The sequence below is a fragment of the Argopecten irradians genome, chromosome 12 (assembly GCF_041381155.1).
Source record: "Argopecten irradians isolate NY chromosome 12, Ai_NY, whole genome shotgun sequence".
Taxonomy (NCBI): domain Eukaryota; kingdom Metazoa; phylum Mollusca; class Bivalvia; order Pectinida; family Pectinidae; genus Argopecten; species Argopecten irradians.
The window spans coordinates 18,794,698-18,807,216 of NC_091145.1; the positions used below are offsets into that span (position 1 = coordinate 18,794,698).

General features: G+C 38.5%; 1 protein-coding gene across 1 annotated transcript; it reads left to right on the forward strand.

Annotated features, from left to right (window-relative positions):
• Positions 1–1,846: 1,846 nt before the first annotated feature.
• On the forward strand, positions 1,847–12,481 carry LOC138335861 (kelch-like protein 3). The gene is made up of 7 exons (XM_069285025.1): positions 1,847–3,006; positions 4,456–4,594; positions 6,010–6,316; positions 6,864–7,050; positions 7,458–7,652; positions 11,429–11,646; positions 12,013–12,481. The coding sequence occupies exons 1-7, from the start codon at positions 1,967–1,969 to the stop codon at positions 12,189–12,191; spliced, it is 2,265 nt and encodes a 754-aa protein (XP_069141126.1). The 5' UTR covers positions 1,847–1,966; the 3' UTR covers positions 12,192–12,481.
• The last annotated feature ends 38 nt before the right edge of the window (positions 12,482–12,519 follow it).

Here is a 12,519-nt window from a genome sequence, read left to right on the forward strand (position 1 = left end):
ATATGGACCTAGAGACTGTCAGTCTACGTTCATTTTTAATTAAATTGAATTAAATGTACTGTCGTATTTCCTGCCGAACCTAGGTAAACCCACACCCACAAAGTCATTGTTCGAACTCTAACTAGGTAAAAAAAACACTGCTTTTCGCGAGAAAAATATTGCGTGTTTTAACTAACCGTCGGGTGGTTTAGCGAAACTAGTCTACATGTATACTCCACATGCGCACGCATTTTTGCCTCTGTCCAGTTTGCATTCATATTGGCTATGAATGCCAACTGAAAGACGTTAAATGCTTAAAACAATGACGTCACTCACTGATTGTGACGTCGCCCCTTATTGACTTATACAACGGCGCATGAGCAAGAGTTAAATGATAAAATTGATTCATAAGTGTTTTATGAATAAAAAAAATCATGTTTTGGAGTTTAGGTAAAAAAAAATCAGCGTATAAGTTTATTTAGACTATACTCTGTGTTTGTGTTATATCTACATACGATGGAAATCAATTCATGTCAATTCTTTATCAGCATCGTCATACGTGTTCTTTATTTTGCTTTTAGAATCAAAAGCTGAATTTTGCGTAACTGGAACCAAAGAGGCCTACTTGTACAAACGAAACTTGCTGTCAGAGATTTTAAGTAATTTGATATATATATATAGATAAATATTTCAATAGGAAAACTGCAAGGAGGTTTCCTGTCGATTATGTTTTTCAGTAATTTCCAAATACAATACGAACAGCTATGAACTAAGTGGACATCTATAAATTAAAAAAAAAATGGAGAGTCCTTTCAGTAATGATTTGTAGATCTCAACAGGCCGACAATTTGTGATTTTCTTGATTTCTTTTTCAAACAGGTCCAGGCTCAAGAGGTCTGTCATTTTCTCATTGCTTCTTTCATTATTTCCTAAAGCATACAGTGTAAAACACAAAAAGTAGACATTTTTAACACAATAAGTTATCTCATGATCACATATTTCCTTCCATGCATTCCCTTTGCTGCTTCGTACCAGTTGTACTGAATTGATACGGCGCCGCGTAAAGGAACGCGTTTGAATTTACCTCCATAAAGTTGATTCCTAGTAAATTCCTAGTTCCCTTTTCCATTACTTATTCGATTTCCTGATTACTTATTCGATTTCTAGCATTAGGATTTTTCCAATATGGCAGCATACACGTGAAAGATACATATTGAATTTTAAAACTACACGTAATTATTCACTATCTTTAGAACATAAGAAATATAAAAAGCAATACTCAAAAATTCCGAATGCGTTTAAATATATAATAAATAACATTTGAACGAATAAAAATCTATTTCGTCTTGTTTTCAACAAAAGGGAAATATGCGAAACGCACTATACGCGCTTTCTATTGCTATACTATTTTCTTTCTTCTCGTGTCTTATTGTGTTTCAAGTGTGTATCTTATGAAGGAACGAATTGTTTCGATTGTTTTACAGTGTTTTGGTCAACACTGCGGAATGATCTCTTTACAAATTTGAAATTAACACAAAAGTGTAAGAAAACCAGATCTGTTAGAACAGTAAAATGACATGGGTTTTTACAAAACGTTTAACGCTACCTTTGACGTCCTACGTGAATTAATATTCAATATGCCATTAAGGGCGTGTCAGGTTTGGGAAATGGAGGATAGCCGGAATATCCGGAGAAAAACCACCGACCTGCCGTCAGTACGGGGCAACTGATCCACATGGAATTCGAACTAGGCCATGCAGAGGTGAAGGAGGTTTGGTAATACTTCAGTATACTTGGGTATTCTTTGAAACTCCTATCACGGCCCCAATATCATGTGACTTTCCGTCCAATTGTTTATGACGTCATAATACATGCCATGACGTTTGCAGAAAAAAAATGTCAAGGTGACAACAGCAAACATGTCCCTGGCTGACTCTGGTTAGATTTTCGATATTTCTTAAACGAATATTGGATTCTGCTATATATCATGAATGGTTTGCCAAGAACCCCGTCCAAGGTACGGGCACGACGTGAAAGTCTTCAAAACATGCAAGAAATTCCCGTACGGGACACGGGAACTGGAATGGGATTCTCTCCTATTGGCGGAGGTCCTGTACAAGTCACACCGGAATCGCTGATCTATCAGGACTCGAGAATTTCCGTCATAGACAAACGCCGACTGTCCGAACCTCCCGGGAACAACCGACGTGCTTCCAACTCTCCTGCTGGAAACACCCGAAGATCATCCGGAGGAAATGTTGTTTTTCCAAAGCCTCAAACGGCTGATAATCGTGCGTCTCCGTCAACACACGTGGAACTATCGAACTTTTTGTTCAATTTGTGGAGAAGACAAGAAATGTGCGACATTGTCATCCGCGTCGGAGGCACGGAATACAAGGCTCACAAACTTGCTCTGGCCGCCTACAGCGACAAGTTCACCAGCCAGTACTGCGAGAGACTGCCAACCTCTATTTCCGAAGTAAACCTCTCTTCCTCGTCCAGAGAGGCCGTGGAGGAGGTTCTTCTGTACATCTACACGTCAGAACTTAACCTAACGATGGACAACATCGACGCTGTGATTGGGTGTTGTAGGCAACTAGGCATCCAATCAGCTTTAAACATTTGTAAAAAGTTTCTACTCGACTTTACCACGGACAACATTTTCAACATGTGGTGGATTGCCGACAAACACGACCTCCTGGATGTATTGTCCAGTCTGGAGAAGGCCGTGTGTGACCATTTCGGACAGATCTACACATCTGTAGGATACCTACAAAGCCGTTTTGACCAAGTCCGACATTTTATTTGCAAAGACAATCTTTGCATCCGCGACGAACTTGACGTATTTTTGGCGGTGGTGTCTTGGATCGACTTCAACAGACAGGACCGATTACGTCACGCCCAGGAGCTCCTGTCCTGTGTCCGTCTTTTTCATATCTCACCGGAAATGCTGGCCACACAGGTCGAGGTGGTGGACTACCTGTTCCAGATCCCAGCCTGCAATGCTTTGTTGTTATCTGCCTACAGGTACAGTATGTTCAATTTATATTTAGTCGACAAAAGTAATTAGACACCTACTACTTATTTCATGTATTTTACTTCTTTTTCTTTGAATTTTCCTGACTTCATTTATGGATGGATTTTACCCAAATTTGGCATACTTATAAAATGATATACACTTATCTTTTATACTTAAGTACAAGGATATTGAGAATTGTCTTCACTTTCAACTCATAATATTTTCATAAATTATGTACTTTTTGAGAAAACCTTGTCTTATGAGCGGTACTAAAAATGGTAATATTTTGAAAACATTGGAAAATTGTGAAACTATTACGAACTCAAAGTGTAGTAATGATGACGTAGATTGGCACCCCTGGTTCACGTAGTCAGTCATCGGAATGTCACACATTGAATCTTCACTGGTTGTGTAACAACAATCATCATTACATTAGGTCAGTGTCCTCTAAAGCAAATGGAACAACTATTTACAAGTTATTGGCATCAGCTGATTTTACTGGTGTACCATATGTCTGCCTACATAGTCCACCCACACGTACAAGAAAAGTCACTGATTATGAGAACATGACAATATCTTGTAGTACAGTACACACGTGGAGGCGGGATGGACCTTTAATGTCAGTATCGAGTAATTGTCTACACATCTGTCGGCCATATTAACCTACATTATTGATATTCTGTATACAGTAGTAGTACCTATTTCCTTTTCCCATAGTGACTGAAATTGATGCTCATGCTAACTGAAGAAGCTTCTAAATATAATTTTCTCAGAAATCTATCGATATCTCCCATCCACTCTTAGAATTTATTGACTTTTAGAATCATCGTGATGCTATTGTAGCATTAAGCATTGTTACCTTTGATTCATCCTCGATACTCCAGGGGTTACTATAACTAACGTTATATCCACGTAGTGGATGCCCTTGATTTGATGGCAAAAGAAAGCGATTGCTATCATAACTGAAAGAGAAGTCGTTATAATTCAAGATCATTCAACTTACTGCCGAATTCTTTTATACTGAAGCCACTTAGGCATGAAAATAATCTTCAAATTACAGTCCCTTTTTCACTGATAATGATAAGTGATGCCAGATACAACCAAAATATGCCAACATGCATGTATCAAAGTGGGTTCCGTTTAACATTTGTCGATTTTATTGAGTTATAATTATTACAAATATCTAGATCTTAGTCGATAATACAAATAAAAGAAAGCAATTGACAACTTCTGATATTTTTACCAACAGAAAAATGATCTGTTTATATATTGCAATATTTCCATACTTTGAAGAAGCTTTTATGGTGTTATGTTGTAAGCAATTAAAGTTCGTTCGTATAGAAACATTTGTTTTCTTGGTTGTAATGGAACAACGAAATCTGTTTATATATATCTATGTTATTCTAATTCATTGTTTGATTGGCATACCACTTTTATTTCGATACGCGCTCTTCCAGGTATCACGCCCTTCATCATAGCGGAAGTGATGTAGTCAGTTCCACTAATGTTCCGCCACCGAGAATTCCTGCCATCGCCGCCGGCGAAGATCCTACGGGGCAGAATTTTTGTCAGAACAACGCATTTCCACCCCGTTCGGTAACTACAAGTTTATAAATCAGTCATTTATTGGCACCAAAACACCGAAGTATGTTACATATTTGATTTATATCGGTCATGTCGCACTGTCGCATTTGCGACCCCGCCATGCGACAGTGCCGCAATACGGCAAGCGAAGAGCGACTGTGCGCCATACGACAGTGCGAGAGTGCGACAATACGCCATGAGAGAGTGCGCCAGACGAAGAGTGACAATGCGCCAAGCGAAGAGCGACAGTGCGCCAAGCGACAGTACGACAATGCGCCATACGAAGAATGGCAGCGCGACAATGCGCCAAGCAAAGAGCAACAATGCGCCACATATGGGACTAACCTGATGAACTGTTTATGGGGTTGGTCCCAACACCGAGGGAAAGAATTTTGACTGTTGACTGAAAAGGCACGAAACAAGTTTTTTGTTACCTGAACCGCAATCTTAAACTTATCTAGCTTAACTGAGCTAGAATACCGGTCGTCAACAATTAATTATGACGTCAACAATAAACGCATGCAAACGTTCTGCACTGATCAATAGTCAAACTATTGACCGGTCAATAGGCGAAATTACTTCATTTACATTTATATAGAGAGTCAGGTAACAAATAGCGATAATGCGCTATGCAGCAGTGCGACAATGACCTTTGCGACAATCGCACTGTCGCATGGCGCATTGTTTCATTGTTGCACTGTCGCATGGCGGGGACGACAGTGCTACAAGGCCGAGAGCAACCACCATTAATTTATGTGCATGTCCATTTAATACAAAAGAGAGGATTATTAAATACGCACTCACTTTTCTTCTGTTACAACATTGATTGAGTGATTGTTTGATTTATCAGCTAAAGACATTTTAGGATGGTATCTCCGCATACAATATGTTGTATGTGGTGTTTAGTTTTGTGTTTTGGACGACCGCGGTATTTTGTGTTGTGTCAAATTGTTATATAATGTTATCTTGCTAACACTGAAGCATTCTGAAAAAGACACCCAACAGCACACCCAACTGACCACAGCATCACGATGGACAAACCAGTCGTCCCACTCTCTTCATAATGCGTGAAGCAGGAACAAAAATTACCACACTTATAAATGTCAAAAACTCCAGCACGTAATATTACATTTAACCCTTTCTTCCAAAATAAACATGGAATGAATAGCATCGTGTTTGATGGGGTAGATGTGGAGGACGGTGTGCATTTGGATACTTCAAATTATATTTTACAGAAGATTTTTGAAAAAGAATATCGTGATTTTTATTCTTAAAAAAATATCCTCATACTGCACTCATCCTCTTCGCTAACCTTGGTAATATCTAATACCTAAACCCGTTATTTTTGCATATACTTTTGAATAGGCGTAGATTATTTGAAAGAGAACTAGATGAAATATGTCTAAATCATCACCTTCTGATTTCAGACACTTAGTAGCCCCGTGAAGGAAAGATGTCTGTCACCACAAAAGTCAAGCTCTCCGACAAAGTCGAGTCCTTTGAAATCATATCACACACTCACCAGAGGTACGTCAAACACACCTACCAGTGCGCACACTCCGACACTGTTGGCGGTGGGAGGTGTGGATCCCTTCAATACCACAGCAGACATAGCCTGTCGGATGGTGGAACAGTACAATCCGCTGTCCAATAGCTGGAGTCATGTGACCAGCCTACCGGAAACACGTCACCACCTGGGCGTGGCGATGCTAGATGGCTTCCTGTTTGTAATAGGTGAGTGCCATCCAAGGGGTTTTCATCCATACAAATAAATGTAATTGCATGGTTTAAAATCCCATGGTTGAAGGGTCTAATACATTGATTTTGATATCACAAAAGTAACGACAAAGATAAAGTACGATAATTGTTGGTTAGTCCCACCTTCCGGTGATTGTAACACGACGTGTTGACGTCCCTATAGCGACGGAAGGTGGGACTATTCAACTATAATCGTACTCTGTCCATATCGATTTGGTTTATAGAAACCACATATCAAATGGTGAAAAAAATGCCAATAACATCAGCATCTGTAATTTTCTAAATTGGTCTAAAATGAAATCAAATGTTTGGTTGTTTCCCTCTTGAAGATTGAGAATGGGTTATCTACAGTATCATCGATATAAGGAACGTATATTCATGACTAAGTACATCTTGTCCTTGTCAACGCACGCTGCCTTTTACGTTACAAACATATGTTGTGTTCCAGAAAAAATCTAAATAAGCTTAAATATCCTGTTGTCTAAATTGTTTTTATTCATGGTTGTTATTATATGGTTTGTAGGTGGATCTGTTCTACTTAACGGTGACACGGATAATCTCGCTAATCCAACTGACGTCAACTTCCGGTACGATCCAATCAACAATTCCTGGGCGAGAATCGCCTCCCTTCGACAGCCGCGGATGTACCTTGGTGTGTGTGTCTTGGAGGGCATACTGTACGCCATAGGTGGGAACGACTCTTATGGCAGGTAACGGACGTAAAACATATACATTGTATCGTAACGAATGACACGTTGAATTAATCTTAGAATAACGAACGCTCATGAGTTTGTGAGAGTAACGTCATTTGTTTCAGAGAATAAACGACGTACCTTTTACTCACAAACTAATGACGTCACAATGGATACCCACACACAGTGGCAGATAATACAAGGACGGAATAACGAGCGCAAAAATGAAAGCCCTTCCGGAGAATGTCATTTCAACCTAGACAAAAGAAATAGCAGCGACTAAAATAAAACATGATATCAAGATTTTACATCAGAATACCATCAACATAGTGGCTCCTTTCCGATGAGTCGCTGTTTCAATATTGGTATGTCTGTATAGTCCTCTCAGGAACGTAAAATGTCACGTTGTTCCGTATTCGTTACAGGTCACTGAATTCCGTGGAATACTACGATCCCGACATGGACCAGTGGGGATTTATCGCCCCAATGAACTCGCCAAAGATAGGCGTCGCGTCGGCTGGGTACAGAGGAAAGCTATACGTCGTCGGGGGATTTCAGGAAATAACAGGTCAAAGGGCAGTCCTCAATAACGTCGAATGCTACGACCCGCGAACAAACAGGTCAGTAATGTTAGGGATTTCTCACTTCATGTAAAGAGATTTTTGTCCATCTAATTTCATAAGGATCACAACCATTGACAACCCCACAGGTATTCGTAGGAAGCTTAAGACGTCGAAGTGTGAGAAGTAGTGCACAGATATAGTTACCACGACTAATGCGTTCCCACAGAAAGAAAATTATATGCCAAGATATGAATATCCCGATTTGTATCTGTGTCGTCAATTTTGACCCTTGCAGTTTCACATGAATGCAGTTTCTTCTGCAGCTTGTGAACCCACGGTGCTGTATACGTAATTAGGTCCCAGATGGTTTGTCAGGCGTCGCTGCAGCCTTTCCAATATCGACTTGGTACGGGATACTCATTTCGTTTGATGCTTGGGAATAAATGGCCCATTTAATCGAAATCACACGCTGTGGTTTTATCCAGGTCACCATATGAATTAGTAATCATAGATCAGCTATCAGGTTTGCTATCATTAGCTAACTATGGCAAGTGGCGATGTGATGGTTTTACAAGATGAAATTGGATTTGTTATTTTTTACAGTTGAGCAGGCGAAATGGATACTTGTCTCTTTGTTCAGCATAAAGTGAATGGAGTGGAAGATTGCTAAAAATTCAATTTCCCTTCGCCCATAATTTGGTTATTGTCCACCAGTTTAATATTGCCATGAAACGTAACCCAAATGTTGCAATTTTATTACACGAAAGAGGAATGACATGCTTAAACATGTTGATAAATAATGTGATGTAATATATACATCAACATGCGACAAAATGAATTTAATGCCAACATAATATCATAAAACCCACATTTTAAACCAGAATTGTAAGCCAGTAGCTTATCAATATCCTGCTGCCCCTCTTTTGAGACAATCACAACAGACATTCCTCCATTATGTTTCCATGGTAACAGTTGTTGAAGCATGTGTAATGATTAATTAATAGACATCAATATGAACTAATTTGAGCACAACTTATATCCAACAGCTAATGATTATTAACATTTTCACAAAACCTGCGTGTAGTTATATGGTTAGCATGCATGGCAACCAAAATCTAAATTTCGGCAACAGAAGACCTTTGTTGTGAAAGTTCATTGAAATTAACGAACAAGCAAAACAAAAACATGTGTATTGCAAACTTGATATCATAGCAACCAAACAAACAAATAAAAACAAAAAGCAGTAAGAATAGGACCAACATGGTCGAGAATTCATTCAGCGATTTCACTTTGACAGGATACTTTACTTTGAAAAAATAATACGTTATCAACATAAAACATGTAACATTAGTTCTCTCAGTGTCATATCAAAAGCGGGCGACCACAAACTGACGTTGCTTGGTGAAGGGTAATCAGGGCACCCATTTCGCCATTCATTAATAATTGGCCATTAAGATTTCACAAGATAACAGGATATTTCACCACAATAACATATATAAGGGAGATAAGCGGTCTATTTTTATCTATCTCAGACGTAAACAAACCATCAGGTGGTTTAGTCACCTGTTCGCGCCATTCTTATCACCACAAGGTCGTGTTGTCATGCTACATTATCTAGCAGGTCACCTCACAAGGACATCATCCAAGACATTATTACGAAAGCCTCTATCGCAACAGTTCACATAAGGGAAAACGTCAATACAAAAAAAAACAACATATTTTTATACCTCGATTTTGAGATACCACAACAACGTTGGCAAAGTACTGTCGATTAGTTCCGCCTTCAAGTAATGTGACGTCAGAATCTGATCGACGGTAAACCGTGCTTAATCCACGTTTTTTGGCATCTCGAAATCAAAGTTGTTGGTTTTTTTTCACATGAAATTATCTACATTATAACAAATTTGATTGAAAGCTACATGTTTATCATTCGATTAAGTTTAGCAGCAAAATAGATTTTACAGCGCATGCTTGTGATGTTATTCTTCTGATGCTGACATAATCAGATAGCCCAACCTGTCTACAAAAGACACCAAAGGGACATAACAAAGATGTCTTTTAAAGACAGATGCCCTTTATACAGATGCCAATTATGTAGTATATGTCACCAAATACTTTATAAACAGATGTCATTGAGAGCAGGTTTGACGGTACTAATTGCCTAATAGTCGATTCAACATGCCGGAGACTGTTTACACATTTTGAATTAAACAACAACTTTTGCTATTATCTGTTGGTGACATTGTTTGTGTTCTACATCTAACAACAACTTAATTCATTCAGAAATTACGGTTTTGACGGAGTTGTGAAGGCAGAGTATCAGACCAAAATATCATATAATCTAGAGCATGTACCTTTCAAGTGTTCTGTCTGGGAAACCACAATTGTCTGTCATGCAGGAAGTGGGCAATTATATTATTTACACGATTGATCGCAAAGGATACAAAATTATGGATCATTACTCTTTTTCTTTCTCTTAAAAGACTTATTTCCAAGTGTTTCCCTTAGCACTGTCTCACTTTTGGTATGTTTGTGCTCCCCTTAATAATACACGGGTACCACTTGCGGACACAACAAGACATACAAAACCTGAAAGATAAATGTTATGGCCCGTAGTTAGCGTTCTGTAAGAGGTACGACTGGCTCGTGGTTATTTTTATACTTTTCTCACTTTTTATGACATAACTCTTTGTCCTTTTTAAAGCAAGGTCACAAACAGTGACACTTTTACAAGCTGCTTGCATAATGTTTAAGCCAATGGAAATCTAGCTATAAAAGATTAACGTGTTAGTATACGGCATTGAAACCAGGATGTTGGTCGTCCTGGGTACGACCTTCCAGAAACCTTGATTTAAGACTGTTCTGGTTGTCAAACAAATTCCCACCATCCCATATTATGATCCGTTGACCGACAAACCCAGATATCGTAAATTATACATGTTTTGGCTATTTTCCCTTTTGTTGATGACGACAAGAGCAAATGTGAGTCCGTGTTTACATCCGTGGGATATTTATATAGACAGATTACGCGGTTAGACATCGCCACTACTGACATATATTGGTGGACCTACTGACCTACTACTACTCTGAGATCTCTAGGTAGATATGTAGTCGACGAGATAGAATGGAAACATGCCAGGTTCTCTTATAACTAAATGGACGAAAGGAACAAAATCAATTTCGAAGTATGAAGGATCTTGTTTATTTTTGTTATCATAAGGAGTATATTCCGCTTCATTTCACTTTTAAAGTGTTTGAGTGTCACTCCGGTCACAATTTTAATATCGAACCTATTGTAAGACGCGTTATAGGCGTGTTATAAAGATAGGAGTTGTTGGAAGCCTACACCAGACTGCTGTTAATGTGACACTAGATGAGTTACTTTGTTCACGTTTGGTAGCTTAATTTGTCCACTTCCTTGGTTATCTTTAATGAATTCTGCAGAATGTTAACGGACGTTCAATTGATTTGGATTTATTGGCGTTCGATCGATTCATTTTAAAATATTCTTATCCCACTTTCTTCATTCAAACATGAGGCAAACGCGAAATTCAGTCGACACATTTCGATGAGTTTCTCTTTATAACACACATTTTATGGACATCTCAAAACATGGTTTTATGAGCTACCATGAGACACAAGACTCTAAACAATCTGTTGAAGAACATTAAAACGCATATAAACATAACATTTATAACTTTTGTCGTTGATTTACGATTTCACGAAGTGGATCCCAATAACACAATTACCTCTTAGCTTCATGGCTTCGTTGTTGTGATAACAATTTTGCAAAACTTTTTTTTTTCAACCAACCTGACACTTTTTTCTTTCAGCTGGACTATCAAGAACGTCCTTCCGGTGCCTTGTTGCCATGCCAACTTAGTGGAGGCTCGGGGTTCGCTCTACCTTCTGGGTGGGTCCACCATTCCCGTCGGTAGGTCCTCCATTTGCTCGCTATCCTCGGTCTACCGTTACTGTGACGACGAGGATTTGTGGGAGCTGGTGGCCAGCATGAGAATACCTAGACATGACGCAGGAGCCGCAGTCATTGGTAGGCGTAGTATATATGTAATTTACTGGACATTTAATAAGTAATATTAAAATCTTTAAAGAGGTGTCCCGCGTATTTGCGCTGGCGCTTCTTGGGATGTATAAGATATGAAATTTGATTTGATAGTAAGTCTGCCATATTTTTCGAAGTAGAGTTTATCAAAAGTTTTTAATGCAAGTACAAAATAGTTAACATTAATAACAAGTGTACTGGCATTGCAAGTTATTTCCTGAATTTGGTATAATATGGGGAAATATAAAAAAAAAATGAAAATATGTATGCGGAGAAATATAATGAGCACAAAGACTGGGACATCCATTTATATATTGAATTGGTCATATTCTTATTTAACTTTTTTGTGTTTAGATTCTAGAATCTACATTATCGGAGGAGTCAGTTCAGACGAGGGAAGAGCTCTTATGGACACTGAATGTCTGGATGTTGACCGTGACCTTATGACTTGGATAGACGACCTTCAACCTCTCGGCCACCCAGTACTGGGTATCTCATGTTGTACGCTCAGTGGTAATGCTTCTATTCGCTAAAACCTTCTTCGTCGTACTAATATGTTTATAAATAAAATACACAATATGTGACTGTGTCTTAGGTTTATCTGATTATGTAATTCATTGACACTGGCTTCCATGAAAAGAATTAATGAATAAATGAAAAGTCACGAAAGTATTATTTACAAGTAACATCACGATTTATCAGATTTATGATTGTTATGTCGAAGTATATGTGGTAATTCCCATGCAATCATGGTTCAATCAACTGCATTCTCAAATATGATCAAGTCAAGTAACTTAGGATATACAATATTGACTAACTTTGGATTTTATAGATTTTATATTTATATATATAATGACATTT

Excerpts from the sequence above, each read along its gene's own strand:
- LOC138335861 (XM_069285025.1), top strand. The coding sequence starts at position 1,967 with ATGAATGGTTTGCCAAGAACCCCGTCCAAGGTACGGGCACGACGTGAA. Across the intron at positions 4,595-6,009 it reads ACGCATTTCCACCCCGTTCG|ACACTTAGTAGCCCCGTGAA; the intron begins GTAACTACAAGT and ends TTCTGATTTCAG. Across the intron at positions 7,653-11,428 it reads TACGACCCGCGAACAAACAG|CTGGACTATCAAGAACGTCC; the intron begins GTCAGTAATGTT and ends TTTTTCTTTCAG.